This window comes from Acomys minous, assembly GCF_964271855.1.
Source record: "Acomys minous genome assembly, chromosome: 3".
NCBI lineage: Eukaryota > Metazoa > Chordata > Mammalia > Rodentia > Muridae > Acomys > Acomys minous.
This window is the reverse complement of record NC_140485.1, coordinates 133,962,830-133,984,501: the sequence shown is the minus strand read 5'-3', so window position 1 is coordinate 133,984,501 and position 21,672 is coordinate 133,962,830. Positions and strand designations below refer to the sequence as shown.

General features: G+C 41.8%; 1 protein-coding gene across 8 annotated transcripts in view; it reads left to right on the top strand.

Moving 5' to 3' along the window:
• IPCEF1 (interaction protein for cytohesin exchange factors 1) overlaps positions 1 to 21,672 on the top strand; it is a 163,634-nt gene that overhangs the window by 125,254 nt on the left and 16,708 nt on the right. For all 8 annotated transcript variants that reach the window (XM_084777834.1, XM_084777835.1, XM_084777837.1 and 5 more), the window contains one exon: positions 3,847 to 4,219. In XM_084777834.1, the coding sequence (XP_084633960.1) occupies positions 3,847 to 4,219 (373 nt within the window). The remainder of the gene's footprint in view (positions 1 to 3,846; positions 4,220 to 21,672) is intronic.

The following is a 21,672-nucleotide window of genomic DNA, read 5'->3' as shown; positions in this document are numbered from 1 at the left end:
CCTACAGAGAAAATGAGGAAATCTATTTAAATATTTGATTTCAATCCTGTCAGTCAGTTAAAACTATAATCATGCAGCTAGTGAGATATGGCAGTAGAAAAGGTGTTTTGCCAACAAGCCTGATCAATCTCGGTTTGATCCCAGATACTCACATGGGTGAAGGAGGACACCACTTCCCCTATGGTTGTTTTCTGACCTGTGTGTGTGTGTGTGTGTGTGTGTGTGTGTGTGTGTGTGTGTGTATGTGTGTGTGTGTATGTGTGTGTGTGTGTATCCATCCACCCATACCAACAAATAAGTGTAATAAGTAAAAGTTACAACTGATAATATGAAATCCCACTGAAAATATCTCAAGCTCAAACATTCAGGTATGAATTAAATCACACGCTGTTAACAATTTCCCCGTTAAAGTCAGCCTAGTTGCTTGAGATTGGAAATACTTTGTGGGTCTATCTGACCCCAAGAATTCTTCTCTTTCCTGAAGTTAGCGGTTCTATCCAGCAAGCCGATGGAGAGATCTGAGAAAGTTCCTCAGTAAGAGACTAAACTACCGTGGCGAGATTTTCCTCACAGAGCTGGTTCTCTGATCAGTTCTTTCCTGGCAGTAATTTATTAGCAACTAACTATGTGTTGGGTACAGATGCAAGAATGAAATGGAAGTGTAAAAATGACTAAAACCAGCCTGTTCTCAAGTAGCTCACCAAAAAAAGATTTAGCAGTCAATCAGCTATTAGCAACATAAGTTGTCAAATAAAATGATACTCATCTCGTGCGGTAGAAAATGGTGCTAGGTTTGGTAACCTCACAGTCCAATGTTATTAGAGAGACTTCCTACAGGACCAGGCAGGTGAACTGGCTTTGAAGGAAAGACTCATTAGCCAAACAGGGATAGGGAGGAGAGGAAACGGACCTACGCCTTCCTGCCTTCATTTTCTTTGTTGTTTTGTAAGTGTGTGATAAAGATAGCACACAGAGACTAGGCTTCTGTGCCCAGTATTGGCTGCTGGTAGCTGCAGGATCTTAGAAATAATAAGCTGTATTTTGGCACTATGTTATTCACAAAAATGGTCCCAGATGGAATCTTCTGAAATGAACTGCGTGTCCAATTTCTTCTGTATGTCTCACTTTCTGTTTCTTTGACTTCCTTCAACACCTAACACACCTTTTTCTCTTCTCATTTTGTTTTCCATCTTCCCCAGTTCCTTTCATTTTTTCTTTCCATTTCATTAATCTGAATATTCACTCCTAATTTTTTAAAAAAACATTATCAGGCAGGGTGGATGGCTCTGTTGGTTAAGTGCTTGGCTTGCGAGCCTGAGGGTCTGAGTCTGAGCTCAGAATCCATTTAAAAATCCCTGGTATGGCACTGGGCTTATAATCTCAGTAGTAGAGAGGCAGAGGTAGGATTATCCTAGCAGCTCACTGGCCAGCCAGTCTAGCCAATTGCTTAGCTCCAGGACAATGACCTTGTTTCAAAAAACAAGGTGGACTGGGTTTGTGAGAAAGATGCTTGGGGTAATCAGCTAGTCCCCACCAGTGCGGGTGCGTGCAAGCGCATGCACGCGCGCGTACATACACACACACACACACACACACATGCATGCACATGTGCTCTGAAGAGAACAATTATACAAATGTAAGAACATTTCACTAACAATCAAGAAGAGTGTACTAGTCTTCCCTAGTCCTTTAAGGAGAGTTTGGGGGTTAATAAAAACACAGCAAGTATAGCTGCAACTGAGTATATAGTCTTTTCCTCACACATCCCATTTTTTTCTTTAATCCAACTAAAGCAGGAGTGACAGAACTCAGGCTTGGTCTCTTTAACAAAGGGAGGCTGAGCAAACAGAAGGCGAGTCTGACCAAAATAGCTCACCATAGGTGAATGTGCCAGGACTGGAACAGCATGCAGGTTTCTGTTAATAATTATTTTGTAATGAGTGAAATGCTTGTGCATTTATTTGGGCAGTGTAGGACTTATATGTTCTTCTCCCAGAGAAGCCAGACTTGCAGGTCTTTGCTCTCTTAGTTGTTCATTGGTCCAGGTGTCTTAGGGTAGGCAGCTGTGAAGCTATTTGGCACTTTGCTGAATGAACATCATATTGGGCATTTTAATGTCATTTTAACATCAAACCAGACTTATTTCTGGGCCAGGGAGATTGACAAGTGGCTAACGTGTTTGCTATGAAAGTGCAAAGTCATGAGTTCAGATCCCAGATCCCAAGTAATTGGAAGCAGTCTTGAAGGTAATCCCCAGCACCATCCTCAGGCCTCCTGGAGTGCACATGGAGATGTACATCACAGGTGTGTACGACATACACTTACGAAAATGCACAGTAGATGTAGTGATGCTTTGACAGCCTATGTTCACTGAGCATCCATGGAGACACATATTACTTAGGCATAGCTTCCCATTAAAAGCCCAGAGCTCTTAAAATTCACAGCGCTGGACTCTGTTGGAACACAGGCAAGCATTCTGCCTTGCTTGGTGTATTTCAGAGGTTCTGAAGAGGGTCCAAATGTCCTTGGCTTCCTCCTTTTAATAACCTCTACCCTGCCACAATTGACATGATTATCCAATGGGATGATGACACCAAACTGAACGACAGGCTACCTTCTGTCTAATGACATGGGAGATACAGGGACACCCAGACCACAATGAGCTGGGTGTTTGGATTTTATTGATGTATAATGTTTAAAGTGGAAGAAGTTACCAGATCTTTCTTTTGGTATGGATAGCATACAAAAATATAAACTCCCCTGAAACTATGTATATGTATATATATTTGTCAAAATTCTCAAGAAATTATATCCAAATATAACTAATATAAAAAATCTCAGCATAAACGGTGTCTATATCAGGAGAATGTCCTTATTGTTGATATGGCCTTGGTACTGTGTCTGGGGATTGATGAAATGTCCTTCAGGGTGATTGTTTGCCCTTGGAGAGCATGCTGGGAAGTTGCTGTCCGAGGACCCCACAGCAACCCATTTCTGATCATCAGTGGCACAGTCTTGCCTTCTCTCTCATGAATTCAGAGGCTATAAATATATCCTTGTCTTACTCAGTGAAACTATATTAAAAACTCCATGTGACTAGGGCTAGCAAGATGGCTCCATAGGTAAGGATGCTTGCTGTCAAGCCTGGTCATCCAGGTTCAATACAAGGAATCCACATGGTGTAAGGATAGAATGGGCTCCTCTGATCTCTAATGCATGCTGTGGCATCTGGACTCCCCTCCCCCCATTTCAACATGTACAATGACAACATGTAAAATTGTAATAGAAACTTTTAAAGTGATTTTTGTTTAGCTGATTTTTATCCTTTATAGTGATGAATGGATAGCTTCTCACAGGCTAAGGCATAGGTAAGTGCTACTCAGAGGCCTTGCACCTGCTAAGTAATCTTCTCCTGGGCCACACCCCAAACCTCTGCTTCTTCAGCTGTTTTGGCTTATTTCACTGTGAATTCAAGAACAGACAACAAGTTACCGTTGTACCCAAGAGCATTCTAAAGAACTGTTCTAAGCAAGTCTTTAAGTTGTCGGAGAGGCTTATAATTTTGAGTCAAATATTTTGATATGGAGATTTTTCAGATCTTATATGGTGACCTCAAGGTCACATGGATGAGTCTCAGAGAATGAATTCTAGTAGCTGCTGAACCGAAATAAGTCTCATACATTTGTCCCTGGACTTAAAAAAAATTCTGATAACTATTTTGAAACAATTCTGGGAGAAGTTTAATAAAAACAAAACAGAGAGAATGACAATTTAATTCACAATGCCTCTTTTTCTTTTCCTCTCATTCATCCTCCTCCTCGTCCTGGTTTTATTTGAGGAAAATAGGCTGCACGACGGGCATCCTCTTCTTCACCTAAACGGAGGGAAACAGCATGTTCTTTCTCCTCTCTGGAAAACACAGTAAGGGCACCCAGCCGCTTTTCTTCCTCTGGATCTAAAGAAAGACAGTCCTGGCTGGACATAGTTAACAACTCTCCTGCTGCTGAAAATGTGGGGTACCCCCTGACATTTGCTGTACAGGTCCACACACCTGCACCCTCAGAAGGAAGTAATTGCCAGGCCCCAGAAAACAGCTTTGTCACATCAGAAAGCGGTTTTTTGAACTCTTTATCTAGCGATGACACTTCTTCGTTGAGTAACAATCAGGACCATCTAACAGTCCCGGATGGATCTGCTGGACCAAGGATGACAGACAGAGGTAAGCCAGGAAACTGCCTACTCTTCTTTCTTTAGGTGGGGAATATTTATTTGGGATTTATATAACTTTGTAACAAAATGTTACAAATTTGTAACAATGATATAAATTTGTAACAAAAATGCTCAAACTCATGAATGGCGATTTGATAGTCACGTGGGGCCGTAGCCTCCAACTCCTTTTTTAGAATTTGCCTGTGGCAGCTCCTGCTGCTGGGCGACTTTTTACCTGTTGTAAGTGTTGGTAACCAAGTGCTTTAGACAATGAGGCAGGTCATAAGATAATACCTCCTCATAAATTTGAGAATGAACCCCCTTTTTTGTTTCATAGTCTATGCCCTGTGGGCTGTGGTAATTAAACCCAGGCATCTGTGGGATGGTTTTATTTTGCTTGGAATTTGTCAAATGGGCTTAGGGCAGCCATCTTCCTATTGGAGAAGGCGATCAGTAATCTCATAAGGGTGACTTTGTGGCTAACAGAAGGCAGACATTGTACACACCTTTTGGAGGGCAGCACTTACAATATGGAGGAGACAATGGCTTATATTCCTGGGAAACAGTTTTCTTTTGACAAAGGAAATAGTTGCGTGTAGAAACTAATAATATGCCCTTAAACATCCTGTGATGACAAGTCTTTTCTAATTGCGCATCATTCATGCTGTTGTATAACAAGTTTGTGGAAAGGTGAGTGAGCCACTGCAGAATGGTGGGTTTGCACTGCTAGTTTTTGGTGGACTGTTGAAAGTTGGCTAAATTGCTGTACTAATTTGCAGGAGTTGCCCACTGACATGAATGATGCCTCTTTCTCTTCTACCCTAAGCAGGGAGGGTGTGCTTAAGTTCTCAGATTTGGAGCCTAGAGAGAAAGCCCTAGTGGTTTCGAGTATTTGCTATTCTTTTGGAGGACTAGGGGTCAGTTCCTAGCATCCCCATTGGGTGGCTCATACCTGTACCTCCAGCCCAAGGGGGTTCAATATCGTCCTCTGCCTTCTGCACACACACACACACACACACACACACACACACACACACACACACACAGAGAGAGAGAGAGAGAGAGAGAGAGAGAGAGAGAGAGAGAGAGAGAGAATAGAGAATAAAGACAATCCTTAAAAAGTTTCAACATTTCAGATATACTCTATTAATTTAAATTTTAAAAATGAATAATTTAGGTCAGGGATCACAGCTGTAGGCCTCAGTGCAACTCTCTCTCTCTCTCTCTCTCTCTCTCTCTCTCTCTCTCTCTCTCTCTCTCTCTCTCTCCCCCCCCTCTTCTTTTAGTATATGTGAATTTGAATAGCCAGGCTAGCAACTCATTCTCAATGTCACCCCAGTTCTCACTGCTCTCTAGGGCTTTCTCCATGGATGCTTTACATTAAATAATATTTTTTTATACTGAAATCTCCAATCTGGGCCAAGTTTTCATTAGAAAACCATCACTGAAGAGTCAAGTTATTGGCCAGCCAAGGAACTCCTTGAGGTGGCTGAGTAGGCAGGGTAGGTAAGAGACAGCAAGTATCACCACTGAGGGAGAGGGCAGAGGGCAGAGGGCAGAGGGCAGAGGGCATAGGGCAGAGGGCAGAGGGCAGAAGGCAGAAGGCAGAGGGTAGAAGTGAGGATTGTTTTATGAGAAATGGGAGTAGTGGGCTCCACCTGGCCATGAGTACATGAGGGGATGACATACAAACCAAGCACTGGGCTTAATTGTACCTCCTTGGGCTTACACAACCGAGACCAGTGGTATGATCAAATGGGAAGTGGAAACAAGCTCTAAGAAACTTCTTTTTGAAGCTATGAGCTGTTCAAAATTGAGTAGATAGCTTGTACTTGTGTAGCTTCATCACCGGAGGTGTTTACTCATCTGGAGAAGGCTATTTTCATCAGATGTAGAGTGTGTGCTATGTACTGATAGTGTTTTTCTTCTTGTGAAGATGTAGACTTTTCAAGTGTAGGTTTTGAGCAGTCTTTAGCTTGGTGCGTGCACAATGCAGATGTGGTCTCTTGCACATCCAAGAACATTTAGGGAGTGCAGGTTAGTATCTATGAGTTTTTATTTGCTTTTTAAAGGACACAAATTCTGGAGGGTTAGGGATGAGGACATGGATTTGGGGAGAGTTGTAGTAGAGGAGATGAACGTGACCAAAACACTTTGTACAAAGCTCTCATAAAAATAAATAAACAAATGAAAATGAGTGTAAAAACAAAAGGCACAGATATTAAGCATGGGAAAACCGAACCATCTATTGTCTTCTGTTTAAGAACTTACTGTGTTTTTTTGATTTGAAGGAGAAATAAAAGAGGGGTTGACACGATGGCTCAGCTGGTAAGGTTCTTGTTGTTTGAGCCTAACAACCCAGATTTGATCCCCTAGACAATCACAAAAGTGGGAAAAAAAAGAATTGACTCTAAAAATGTTATGTTGTCATTTGACCTCTGTACATGTATGTCCCACATAATAATAATAATAATAATAATAATAATAATAATAATGTAATAATATATAGAAATAACCCTCTCCTCTCTGTGATAGCCAAGACTTCCAAAGCATTAGAGCTACTAAAATTCCTTTTATATTCCTTCCCAAGAGATAAGCCTGCAGATTGGATTTCCCTTTAGGGTTAATGAGTCATGGGAGGATGGATGTATTCTCATCCCTGTCTAGGTGCCATCCTGGGAATCCATGTGCTGAAGAAGCTAGCTCAGAGGCAACAGCTCTTTCAGTCTAAGAACAAAGGGACCTGGTAGTTGTCAGTTTTGAATTACACACAGAATGACCAATGGGATCTAGGTACCTTCTCCAACAGCTCAATAGGATGGTAGCCCTTCTGGTACAGAGGAAGAGAGAAGGTATTTTTCCATGTTGGTTTGTTGGCAGTTACCATATGTTAGAGAATTCTTGCTACTGATTTTTTCCTGCTGTTGGGGATTTGGTTTCATTCCCAGAAGAACTGAACCACATCAAGTCATCTCCATGGAAACGGTGGCCCAGTCTTCCCTTCCATTTGTTGTTGAGTAATCAAATTGGGTGTTGTGAATGTATATGCTTGTCTGTTGGAGAAGAAGGTAGCTTTCTTCTGTGACTTCTAAAAATTATTGTTTTAACTTTCCAATGTGGGGAAGGGTCTCTGAAATTTCAGTGTCTAAAATATTATGCTGAGGGCTTTGTTATCAGGGTTTGAAGATTCAGTGTCATCCATGAGAGGAGTTAAATTTCTAGAAGATTAAGATCTAGTCTCAAGACACATTTTTCTGGAGAAAGAGGCTTTTATCCTAGAAAAGAATCTTAAAGGTTAATCGCCGAGTTCTTGAAAAAGCAGACAGCGTGTATTATAGCCTTTCTTCTATTTAGACAATGGGAGAAATATTTTGCAGTTGGTATGCAATTAAAATTGGGGTTGCTAGAATTTTATTCTGAATTTAAATGTCCCTTTAGACATTCTTCCCTGTAGTGTAAGCCATTAGAAAAAGGGGAGGAGGGTAATGGCATCCTCTTGCTTTTCTGCACTGCATCTTTCGGATTGCCACAAGTCTAGGACTCTCCATCAAGCCTTCCAACACAGCATAGCTGTAAAAGAGGTGATGGGTTAATTGAGTTCTCATTGGCATCTCTGTTTTATTATGAGCTCTTCCTTTCTTTGGAGAGTGACTTTATGATCATTACTGTGAAATACAGGCTTAACAAGTAGATTAAAACAAAACAGAACTCAACCAGAAAGTCTAATACTGAAGTCAACTCAATTTAGCATTGCGGCTATTATCAGGATGATGGTCCTAATATGTACTCCTGTACTTTGTGATAACACAAATCTCAAGGACTATCCTAAGACACCTTCACATCTAGTGAGGTGAGTGGGAGGCATAAGACACAAATAACAAAAGAAAGGAAGGCAAAGAGGGTGTCACAAAGGAGATACGCAGGGCTTTACAAAAGTAGGTACACAGAATACAGACAGTCGCACCCAAGGGAGACCCCCTCATGGAGGTGGGGCATGGGACAGGGAGGCAAGAGGGAAACTGGGACAGTATTGAATGATGGACTAGCCATAGTTAATTTCAACAGATAATCCACGACCATTTGTAAACTGAGGTAAGGGCATAGATGGACCTGTGATTTCCAAGAGTTCTTTTAGTCTTAGATCATAGGCTAAAGTAGGATAAAGGAGGCAGGAATTAAGAGGGCTTTGAGAACTCTGTAATAGGGTAAAAGTAGGAATTAGAAACAAGGGGGAGAGAGAGGAGGATCCTGTGCCCTGCCTCATCTTCATCTCAGTCTCTATGTACTTAGAATTGAACTTCGTCCACAGAGTGTTCACCAGTAATATTATGATCTTAAAGTGGAGATAAATATTTACTAATAGGAACATCTTGTATATGTGACAATTAGCTGTCATGGCTTCTGGATCTCAGCATGGATGACTGACTCACTGTTTTTCATTGCTCCCACTTAAGTGCCAAAGATCTCCCTAAATCACCATAAAATAAACTGACGAGGTTGTCTGCAAATTTGTACCATATAACTAGGTCATTTGCTGTAGTCAGGATCTTATCATCTTTTTTACTCCTTAGTTCTATACGTTCTGCTGAGGCTAGAACGTAGGAGTGGGAGGCTGTGGATACTCACTGGACAAGGATTCTGAAGCTGGTGACAAGGAAAATCTAGGTTTCAGAAGTAGGAAAATAAGTGACAGTTGGAAAGAAGTCGAAACAATGGGATGGGGGAGGAGAATGGGTGTGTTCAGAGGAAACCATGCCCCATGAGGGAGGAACAGGGGGATGCCCACGTTGAGAAGGGAGCCTTAAGGGGAAGGGTTTGTGTAAACACATTTGTGAATTGAGAAAGTGCACTGAAAGAAGTCTGCTCTGGGGGCCAACTCTACCAGATGCACCACTGCTCTTGGCTGTGTCTCCTTCTCAGATTAGAGCGCCGGATTTATTCCCGCGAGAAGAGTAGGCTGGGATGCGCCTCGTGCTGGCAATTCCTCTCACGGCTCTGTGGCCAGGATCGTGGTTTATTGACTGTTCTTGAGCACGTCCTTTCTTTTTCTTTTTTAAAAATCTTTTTGTTTTATATGCATAGAGTGTATAAGAGCACACTGGAAGGACAATTAGGTGACACTTCGCTATTTGATGGAGTCGTTTCTGAATTCATGTAACTTCGAGCCCAAGTCATCTGCTACATCTCCAACCAATTACGGTGAAATTCTTCCCGGTCCATCAGAAGGTCTAGTGGACACGGATGGCTCTGAGAATTACTAGAATGGTTTTTAGTTACTTCCCTTTTTTTCTCTTAACTTCTCTTTGTTTATGGATATTTGATTTTTTTAGTTCTTTTCGTGTCTGCACATTTAGATCCTCAGTGTTTCTTTATTGAGGATGATTTGTCATGGTGAAAAATATCAGATACATGAAAGAACATCATGCACACAGGGTGGGAAGAGATGGCAAAAAAGGTATCATATACATAGAAGAACATTACATACACAAACACATACACACAGAGACACAGACACACACAGACAGAAACACACACACAGAGTAGCCACCATCTTAGCTTTTCTCCCCAAGATTGTCAAGCAACATTTGTTTTAATTGACAAGGTCCTTTACATCCCACTTGCAACTTCCCTTCCCTCCCCTCCTGCCAGTCTCTCCCTCTCACCTTCCTCATCCCATCTACCTCTCCTCCCATTCTCCTCAGAAAAAGGGGAATCCTTCCATGAATATCAACCAACCTTCGCATATCAAGTTGCAGTAAGACTAGGTTCATCTTTTTCTGTTGAGGCTAGACAGAGCAGTCCAGGTAGGGGGAAGGGACCCAGAAGTAGGCAGTGTAGTTAGAGACAGCGCCTGCTGTTAGGAGTCCCACAAAAGATCTGGCTGCACAACTGTTACATATGTGCAGAGAGCCCATCCCATTCATGCTGCCTTGTTGGCAGTTCAGTCTCTATGAGCACCTATGTGCCTAGGTTAGTTGATTCTGTAGGTTTTCTTGTGGTGTCCTTGACTCCACTGTACCTTCATTCCTTCCTTCCCCTCTTCCACAGGTTTCCCCAAGCTCCACTTAATGTTTGGCTGTGGGTCTCTGCATCAGTTTCCATCAGCTGCTGGGTGAAGCCTCTGTGATGACGTTTATGCTAGACTCCGGTCTGCAAGTGTAACAGAATAACATGAATAGTGTCAGGGGTGGCCTCCTTCTCACGGCGTGGGTCTCAAGCTGAGCCAGTCATTGGTTGGTTCTTCCCTCAAATTCTGCTCCATTTTTTTTTACCCCAGCACATCATGTAGGCAGGACAGTGTGTGGGTCTAAGATTTTGTGGCTGGGTTGGTGTCCCAACCCCTCCATTGGAGTCTTGCCTGGTTACAGGAGATACCTGGCTAATATTTTCATTATCTCTTTGGTGTTATCTTTTCCAGTGTCACATGGTTACAAGCATAGAGATGTAGCTTTTTCAGATAGACACTTCCCCTATCTGGTATAGAAACTTAAAATTTCCCCCCTCCCCAGTCTTCCCATGTTACAGTAGGTAAAAAGCAAAACAAAACAAAAAACAAAAAACCAAACTAAACCAAAACAACAACAACAACAACAGCAAAACACAACCAATTACTGAACAGTATTCCATTGCGTGAATGGACCACATTTTGTTTGTTCTGCTACAAATGATATCGGAGCTGTTTCTAAGTCATTAACATGGAGATTAAGGTTTCAGTTAATGTCATGTGCAGCAGTGTGTAGTCACACGCCATGTGCAGCAGGGTGTAGTTGCACACTGCCAGCTCTTTTGGGTAAGCACCATGGTGTGCCATTGCTGAGCTGTATAATAAGAGTGCATTTAACATTGCAGGAAATGACAGGTGTTTTCCAACATCACTGCTGTTCCACATCCCCACACGCAATGAATTAGAGTTCCCGTTGCTTCACAGGCTCAGTAGCATTTTCCTGTTGTCAGGTGTAACGGTTTGGATAAATTTCCCCAAGAAGTTCATGTGCTAAAGTTTTGTCTTCAGTTTGTGGCAGTATTCTGAGGTGTGGAACTTCTGATATGAGGGTGGCTAATGGGAGGATATTGCTTCTTGGGGGGGTATATAGCATCTTAAAGGGGGTTTTGGCTGATACCATTTTATATCTTAAATAAGAACCTCTTTCCTACACTGATTTTACGTGTGTTAGTGTGTGTTCTTGTTTCTCTCTCTCTCTCTCTCTCTCTCTCTCTCTCTCTCTCTCTCTCTCTCTCTCCCCCCTCTCTTTCTCTCTCTCTCTCCCTCTCTGCATGTGTGTAGGTGTCTGTGCACACATATAAATGTGTGCATTGCATGAGGAAGCCAGAGATTGATGTTGGATGTTTCCCTGTTGAAACAGAGCCTTTTCTTGAACCGGGAGTTCTGATTGGCTAGGCTGCCATCTGACCAATGAGCTCCAGAGATTTTCCCCTCTCTCCATGCCATGCTGGGGTTGAGACGCTTGCCCTGTACCACCGAGCCAGCTCTTTACATCTGTCCATCTAAACCCAGGTCCTCATACTCGCTTACCAGGCACTTTGCCAACGGCACCATCTCCCTGGCACACGCACCGGTATTAGGAAGATGTTATTTCCTGTTGTATAAATGATTTGGACTTACTTCTCTGGGCTCCCTAAACAAGATGCAATCTTGCCTTTCTTTAGCCACATGTGTAATCTTCCTCAATATCTTTTATATAAATACGATCATTCTTGCAGATGTTCTCATAAGTTCTAAGTGACATCTTTTATTATCTGTCTGTTTCTTCTCAGACATCCATCTATCTACTGGTCTGTTTTTTTTTTTCCTGCCCCGTTTCATACTATTCTTTTAGTTTTTACTGAAGTCTTGTTAGCTAGGAAAATATTTTCACTTTGTTCTTTTTAAAGAGTGTCTGGTATGTTAGTGATCATTTTAGTGTCCAGATAGTTTTTGTACTAGTCTGTGGTGTGTGTATACACCACACCACATATGGGTTTGGATTACATTGTATCCTTAGATGCAACCTGAAGGGAGTATAAATTGTTATGATTTAAGTTTTTCAGTTGATAAAATTATACTTTTAAAACCTTTTACCAATTGCTTTTTTATATCTTATAATATAATGCTATGATTTTTACTCTCCTCTATAGAAACCATGACTATTTTGTTAATTCTTCTTCCTCCTCCTCCTCTCCCCCCCCTCCTCTTCATTTCAAGACAGGCTTTCTTTGTGTAGCCTTGGATGTCTTGGAACTCATTCTGTAGACCATGCTGGCTTTTAATCCACAGAGATCTCCCTGCCTCTGTCTTCTGAGTGCTAGGATTAAAGGTGTGCACCACCACCACCCAACTATATTGTTAATTTCTACAAATTATATTTCAAATGCTATTAAAATAGCATTTAAGAGATCATAAAAGGTCTATTTTTATCTTATTTGTAATTATTCATCATTGGCACAAATAAATGGAATTGAGCTACTAGTTTCTCTTGCTCATATGTTGCCCTGCTAATGACTGAACACAGAGCATTCAAATGCTTACCAGGTTGCCTATCACTGAACCACACACTCATCTGTGATTAAGTAAGTGCATTTAAAAAATGAAGCATACTTGTCAAAATCCTTTTTTCTCTAAACCTCATGTATATTGCCTCTATAAATAGAAAAGTTATATATATAATATAAAAATAATAAATATTATTATATTAATCAATTATATTTTATTATATTAATTAGTATATTTATATTTTATTATATATATTAATGTCTCTGTACACAATGATGGGGCTTGATCTCAGGTCCTCATGCTGGTAAGGCAAGCCTCTTTACTCATTGAGCCATTTATTCAGCACCTTCATCTCTTTTCCAGTCACTTACATCTTTATCGTGTTTGTATCTTCTGCTAACATCTACGGGTTGTATACATGGCACTCCTGATGCTGACTGGAGATGCTTCCTCATTTAGCTGTCTAGTTCAGACCTGGCAGTCCCAGATTTCCGGTCAGCTTGTGAGTTCCCTATCTTTGAAGCAGGAAACCTGTGTACCTCAGCAGCCAATGCTCTGAGTAGCCTTTTTCCTTTACAGGAAGAGTACTCCAAGCAGGGATCTGAGCATCCAGCTGGCTGTGGACTGTCTGCCTTGAGAGTCTCTGTTGAGCTTTATGTGGCTGAAGCATCATCCTCTGCACCATACTTATAGGATATCATAGAATAGGGACTGACAGCCTTGGGTTTAAAACCCATGTTCATACCACACTGATCACAGGATAGGGTAGCATAGTGAATGACGCCTTTAGCTTCTGACCCATGTTTGCCTCCCTGTGCCTTTTACTCTCTAGGCATCAGGTGCTATATATTAAATATTATTTCCAGGCCATGCATTGTGTAGAGATCATCATTTTCCTGTTTGCCTTCTTGGTGACAGACTTCTTCCCTAGCCTTTTTTGTTGTTGTTCTCAAACACTAGAACATTGCATGTGAAACTTGCAGCGCCTTTCTCCTCTTTAGTGCTTTCCAAATGCGTTACATTTGAGGATTAAAACAATCTCCCTTGGGGCATTATTTGGACTCTTCAATTTTCTAAAAGGTTTCTTTTTCAGATCCCGGTATGAAATCTAGTGTATGAATTTCTCTCCTATCTTCTGAAGCCAACTCTTATGTTCTAAATAGAAAATAAACAGTCACATTCTAGAAAGCAGAAGCGGGACCAAAAATAAGACAGTGGGGGAGGCAGAGTTGAAAATATAGCATTTCAAGAGATAATCTGCGTACAGTGTTCTCGACAGGCAAATTCTGGGCCTCCAGGAGCTGTGCCATCCTGCCAGAAGCAGACAATAGGATGGTATGTAGGAGGAAGAGGAGGAGGGAGCCACACATTCATTTGGCACAGTCTCAGGAAGGAGAGAACTTCTAAGCATTAGTTAAAACATTGGTATGTGTCTAGTCTTGCTCGGAAAAGGGACCTGGTTTGTAGCTACTTTATGTTTTTGGATTTATTTATTTTATTTTATGCGCATGAGTGTTTTGCGTGCATATATGCATCTTCTGGTGTTGTTGAGGTCACAGAAGATGTCCAGGTGCCCAATCTCCTGTAACAACAGATGGTTGTGAGTCACCATGTGGGTGCTGGGGGTTGAACCGAGGTCCTCTGTAAGAGCAACAAGTACTCTTAACCTCCGAGCCAATTCCTTAGCCCAAGAACATGGGGTACATGTGTGCCATCCCTTTCTGAATTGAAGTGACCCAAATCTGGAGAAAGTTTACTCGTCTAATCCTTTGACACATTCTGAATTAGTCTAGCTATCATGAAGGGTCACCAACAGTTAATTCCTTTCTATCCAACCTGTGGAGTACCGGTGCTTTCCAGTGTCAGTTTTAGGCACACTCTATTTGGACAAAGCTAGATTACTTCTCTCTCTCTCTCTCTCTCTCTCTCTCTCTCTCTCTCTCTCTCTCTCTCTCTCTCATTAAGATATGGCCCAGAGACACTCAGTATTGTTTTGTCAACAAGCCTCAATTTTCTGGTTGTCACTTGAGTCTCTTTGTCCTCCAATGAATCCAGGCTGGTGAAATTTTGCCAACAGTTGGTCTATCTTTGCTACTCACAGTATAGTTAATGGGCCTACACTGGGCTTGCTAAAAATCTAGAGGGTAAAGGATTGTGTAAATACAAGTACCCAAATTCGATCCTTAGTGCTCATGTGAAGAACACATTTGTAGTGAGTTCTTTGTGGTCCTGTGCTGAAGAGATAGAGGTAGGTCCCTAGGAATCACCAGCCAGCCTAGGCCACCCCATGAGTCTCAGATCCCTTTGAGAGACTTTGAATCCAAAAACAAAATAGATTGTCCCTGAGGAATGACAACCAAGCTTCACGTCTGGACTCTACATGCAGGAACACACTCACGTACATGTGCACCAGTACGCACACAGGAACATACATGTTTGCATTAGACATATACGAACATACACACACTCAAGCACATACACATATACACAAGCACTCATGCATACATGCATACACACTCATGCATACACAAAGGCACATATTTATAGACACACTCGTGTATTCGTGCATGCATGTAGACACACATACTCAAGGACACACACAGATGCATGCACATGTGCACACACATGCATCCACACACACAGACTCACACATAAGCACACCCTTGTACACACACAGATGGACCTGCATACACACACATTTAATGTATCAGCACCTTCCAGATGGGCTGAAGCAGAACCTACATTTTACTAAGTTCCCTGGGAGACTGTTTCCCTGTTCAAGTTTGTGAAAAATGATCTAGAAACACATGGGCCTGCACAGAATGGAGCTTTTATTTTTAGTACTTACCACTAATTGGCATTTCGGGAAAAATCACTGACTGTTTTTTAAGATTCTCCAATTTCCTCATCTATAAAATAATGCCTTCAACCTTGACCAAGAACTGGTAAGTTGAGAGACAATAGACCATAAGGTGCTCATGTGTCACTGGGAATTGAAGTCCTACAGCCTCACATGGTAAGACTAAAACACACACCCAAGAGGGGAAACTTCTCTTTCAGACAAAATTTATTTGTTTTGTCTCAGGAGTTAGGGTGGTAGAAACAACTCAAGGTTTCCATTTCCAATGGGAGAGACGAGGGGTCTTTCCTGGCAGCCTTTCCTCTTTATCTTTGCAATCTGTTAAGATAAGATAAATTGGTGCTTTCTGGGATGAAGTTGCAATTCAGAAAAGAACTGCCTAACTATGGAAGGGGACACTGTAATTATTTTGCTCACAGGACAAAACTAGCTTAGAGGAGCTGGAGAGGTAGCTCAGTGGTTCAGAGCATTTGTTGCCTTTGCAGAGAACCTGGGTTAAGTTTTCAGTGTCCACATGGGGGCTTATAACTGTCTACACCTCCAAATCCAGAGGATCTGATGCTTTCTTCTAGCCTGTGCTGGCACCAGGCATGCATGCCCATGGGCATATACATCCATGTAGGCAAAACACTCATACATATAAAATAAAATCAATAAATATTAAAAAGACGCTGAACAAAAGACTAACCTAGAGAGGCTTAATTGCTTGAGCTCATATGGCAATTACTCAGGGCACAGTACAGTGGTACTCAGAGACGGGGACTTGGCAGCGCTAAAGCAGGTTCCCTGATCCAAAAGGACTCTTCTGTCTCCTGCTTTGTGGTCAGAGGCAAGGTGTATTGCTGCACATGCAAGTTTTTGGTCTTCCTTTATCCTATGTTTCCATTTACCACCTGCTTTTATTATTTTGGGATATTCATTTTATGTTCCCCAAAGACCTAAGCACTAGCTGCAAGCATCAGTAAAAGCAATACAAATCCCCTGTCTGGGTTGTGGACTTGGTTGAGTCTCAATTGTGTCCCCTGAGAGTCTGGTAACATACTATACCTCTCCTAGGTTAGGTCACATGGAAAAGCCAATGAAGCATTTTCTTTACTCCTACTGCTACTCTCTGTCATTTAATTTTCCTCCGGCTTGTGAATGATTTCTGAATTGTATTATTAGAGGTCAGGGAGTAGTCTTCCAGGTTCTGGTTTCTTCTAAGGAAGCAGAACCAGATTGCTGACTTGCTTTCATTTTCCAGGTGTTTTTTTTAAAACTGGACACTCACTCCTTCTGGGGATCTTGCTTCTGGATTGAGATAGAGAGTACATATCTCTCAGACATTGAAGAAGAGTTACAGAGAACAGTGCATTAACTTTTAGTGATCCTGACAGGTTCACTTTATTTTACTGATGTTAATTTGAAAGCTAGCTATATTGGAGCATCAAATTAAGCATGCATGCACACACACACACACACACACACACACACACACACACACACACACCATGCACACTTACTAATACTTTCATGACTAATGACTCAAAGTTTAAAATAGGGAAGAAGATCGTGTGTGTGTTTGTGTGTGTGTGTGTGTGTGTGTGTGTGTGTGTGTGTGTGTGTTTATGCGGGGTGCAGATACAACTTCTTACATACACACACATTTATATATATGATTTTTTGAGACAAGGTTTCTCTGTGTAGCCTTGGCTGTCCTGTACTCACTTGTAGACCAGGCTGTCCTTGAACTTAGAGATCTGCCTGCCTCTGCTTCCCCAAGTGCTGGGATTGCAGGCAGGATTTTTGACATAAAGATTATATATTTTATGTAGCTATATTAAAAGATAATACAAATTATCAAAAAAGAAATCCTATTCTTTTTTTTTTAATCTAGAGAACACACTGTCTTATTATTCCAAGCCTCTAAGATTATTTTTATCATTACTGATTTGCTATCTGTTGAACCAGGTGAACTATCTTACTACAACTTTATCCTGGCATAATTAGACATGTAATTTATTAGTGAGCAACAAATTGTGCTTTTAGGTCTGTCTTTAGTGTGACTCTTGCTTGGTGAATACAAAGAGTTTAAATGAAACAATTTTTATTTAGCTTTTCATATGTTTGTTTGTTTCTTTTTTTTTTTTTCCTTTTGAGACATGGTTTCTCCATGTAGCCTTGGCTGTGCTAGACTCACTTTATAGACCAGGCTGGCCTCAAACTCATAGAGATTTGCCTGCTTCTGCCTCCCAAGTGCTGGGATTAAAGGCGGTGCACCACCACGCTCGGCTTGTTTGTTTCTTAAAGTTTGTTATGCAGGTGTTATTTATGAACTCACCACAATGAGATTTTTTTTTTTTTTAGACAGAACACCACCTGGTTAGCTATGAAAAGAGAGCGTGTTTCCTTGTATTTCTGGCAAGTTCTCAGCCTAGTGCTTCTTTATGGGTTGTACGTCTCTGCCTTCCCCTCCTCCCAACGTGAAATAAGATCTTGCTATATAGCCCACACAGACCATGAGTCTGATATTTTCCTATCTCTACCTCCCAACTGCTAGGATCACAGCAGTCCATTTAGTTGTGTGTGTGTGTGGTTTTTTTTTGTTTTTTTTTTTTGTTTTTTTTTTAGACTTTAAACTCTAGGGCTCCGGGGTTTTTCTGTGAACGCATCATCATCCGCTATCGTGATATCTCCTAAAAGCCTACTTTAGTTTAGTTTAGTGTGTTTTTTAACTTTAACATATAATTTATTCAGATTACATCCCGAATGTTATCCCCTCGCTTGTATCTTCCCGTTCCCACCCTCCCTCCTTCTTTCGCCCTCTTCCCCTCCCCTAGGCCTCTCACAGAAGGGGGATTCCTCTCGCACCATATGACCACAGCCTATCAGGTCTCTTCGATCAGGATAGCCTGCTTCCCTTTCCTCTGTGGGCCTGCATGGTCTCCCTGCAAAGAGGAGGTGATCAAATCTTGAGCATCAGAGTTCATGTCTGAGGCAGTCCCTGCTCCCCAACAACCATGGAGAATCAGCCGGTCATTGGCTAAATCCGAACAGTGGGGCGGGGTCTATGTTTGCAGCATGCGTTGTTGTCCTTGGTATTTCTAGATTCCCCCTTCTTTCTTGTCAACTCCTATCTCCAAACCTAAGAATGAAAGATAAAGGAAAAGAGAGACGTCCCTGAGTCCAACCTTGTTTTCTCTGTAAATAAGTCCAATAATAACTTTTAACCAACTCCCATTGGAAATAATCTGTGGTATCCCAGGAAAGCAACCAAAAACCTACCCATCCCCTCTTAAGGGAAATGGGGCGCGCGTTGTTCTCTTAAGTTTTCTTCTGCCTGATTTGGGACAAATAATACCTTTGTAAGAGCACAAATAAAATTGGGGAAAATGGTTAAACAAGCTAGGAATAGCATTTGTGGTCCGGTTTCTAAATGTTGAGAAACTCCAGGCTTAATTAGAGTCCTGTGTGGGATACTCTGAAATGCTGGACCTATTGGGATTGGAAGCATACTTCAAAGCTGTCCTGGGACTTCTTCTATTCTGATGAGGAACAGCAACTGAAGCACTTGGTGCTGGAACATGAAAGATGATTCTGACGGGTGTAAGATGGGATCTCAGAGTCATTTCGTTTGTTACCACTCTATTGATACGCTTCACCTAGCCTCAGAGTTACAGTTCTGCGGCTCGCAGGGTGTCCACAGAACTGGACAGTTATCACCTCCACGTGACTAGAGAACTTCAGCCCCACACACAAGAAGGCCCTCTGTGTTGCAGGCATTCCCGTTCCCGTGTGCATCCCCGCCATCCCAGACAGATTTCTGTCTCCACGAATTCGCTTGTTCTGGATATTTCATATGATAGAATCATAGCATCTGTGGTCTGTTGTTACTAATAAACTGAATCCCAGTTGTTTGATTTTGCCAATGAAGACCCAAGAGCCGGATGCTGAGGTGAAAACCTGCTAGCTCAGAGAGGCAGAGAAAGCACCCAGCTGACCTTCCTACTCAGATGACATCCCAGAAGGCAAAAGCCTTCTCTCCTTCTCTGTGCTTCAGTGTCCCTCCTTTCTGTTTACTTCTGTCAGATGGTTGCTTTCTCTGCCTCTGACCTATGATTGACTTTATTTAACTTTTGGATTAAAGGTGAGTGCTAGGGGTGAGCCACACCACAAGTGTTTGTTTGCAGTAGACAGAAAGCTCTAGGATCAAATGCTGAGCCACACCACAACTAGAAACAGGTTTTTCCAGGCTACAGTCTTGGGGTTCAAAATGTGAGCAAATATTCTGCAACAGTGGTCTTTTGTGACTAATGTTTTTAAAACAATATTTTCAAGTTTCATTCATGTTGTAACACGGTGGGTGATTTAGCATTTTATTTATTTCTTTAACTTGCTGTCTAGTGTTCCGGTGTATGCATACCACATTTCCTTTATCCATTAATAAACACTCATTTAGACTCTTTTCCTTTTTTTTTTGTGACTAACATTGCTATGAGTACTCATGTATAATTGTTGTGGGAACATGTTTTATTTTTCTTGAATATAAATATCGAGGTGGAACTGCAGGGCTCTACTGCTATTGTGCCACCCTGAGGACTATCCATCTACTTTCTAAAGTGGAGCTTTGCTTTTCACTCCCACTAGTGGTGAATGAGAGAGCTTCTGCCTTTCTATATCCTTGGCCACACCTAACTAATTGTCTGTCTTCTTTACATTAGCAATCCTGATGCATGGCATGGCATCCATCTGTGGTTTTGGTTTCATTTCTCTAATGATTAATGATGGGGCTATCTTTCCTTGAGTTTATTGACAAAAGTTGACTTTTGATGGTTGAGCAATGCCTGAGCCCAAAAGTCTCTCTTCAGATATATTTTTACTCAATTCCCTCCCCCACCTTTTTTTTATGTCATTTGATCAAGAGACAAGAAGTTGCCCTGGGTTAAGAGTGGTAGTGAATTGTCTTAATCCTAGCACTCAGGAGGTAGTGGTAGGCTGATCTCGGCGAGTTCTATGACAGCTTGGTCTTCGTAGCCAGTTCTAGCTTGTCAAGGCCATGTAGTGAGACTTTGTCTCAAACAAAAGAAAAAAATAGTTTTTGTTTGTTTTTGCTTTTTTTGGTGTGGTTCTCCCTTGTTCCAGGGGTCATTGGCCATTGGTTCTCGGGAATAAAGGAGCAGAAGTGACCAACTCTAGGATTCGGTGGCCTGCGAGCATGAACAGAAATGACCTTCCAGGATCAGCTTTGGGGAGGCAGACCAATTTTATTCGGGGTGAACAAGGGTTATATAGAACTTTTGGGGAGGGTGTAGGAATATGCAAGGGGGGTAAAAAATCATTGGCTGAACAGTAACGGTACTAAGATGCCTCATTTGTATGGGGACGCATTCCAGGAATCCCAGGTACCTGCTGATCAGGTTCTTACCAGGAGGAAGGGAGTTACGTTCCCCTAAAGATTGCATGATGTTCTTCAGGTAGAAGGTGTCGGGATCCGGATTCCCCAAAGCTGAGAAGAGGGAGCCTCACTAACTAAGGGAGTTTTCCATTTTGCGTGGAATACCATTTTGCAGCTCAGAGCTTCCCAGTCGTGGTGGGCTGTGATCTTAGCATCAGAGTCTTCAGACATTCTGGTTAACACTTTAAGTCAGCTGTTAGAAACATCTTACTCTCCCTCTTAGGCAAGAACTGAGGACAACTCATAGTGGCTTTCTAAGGTCAGTGGGAAAAGAAGCTATTTTTAAAAAGGATTTCTAATCATAGAAGAGTAAGCTGTGATGTGACCCAAGTTCCTAGGTTCTGGTATCCCTAAACTATCCTATGTGTCTGCCTCAGAGCCTGTTTTGTTCACCCCCTTCATAAGTATACTTTTCCCCACCATGGGACAGGGAACACAAACACTGAGGTATATGTGGGGAAAAGAAAACTCATTGTGTATATTTCCGAAGATTGTCTTCAGGAAACAAAGGAAGAATGAATTGAAATTCTCTATGAGAAATAAAAGCCACACAGAGAGTCGCTATTCCCTTCAAGTGCTGCTAATGTCATTCAAGGTCCCCGTGGCTAACTGTGATCGAAAGCCAAACCCAGTGCAGCCTCCCAAGAGGAACACACTGGTCCCTTAGATTGAGAGGGC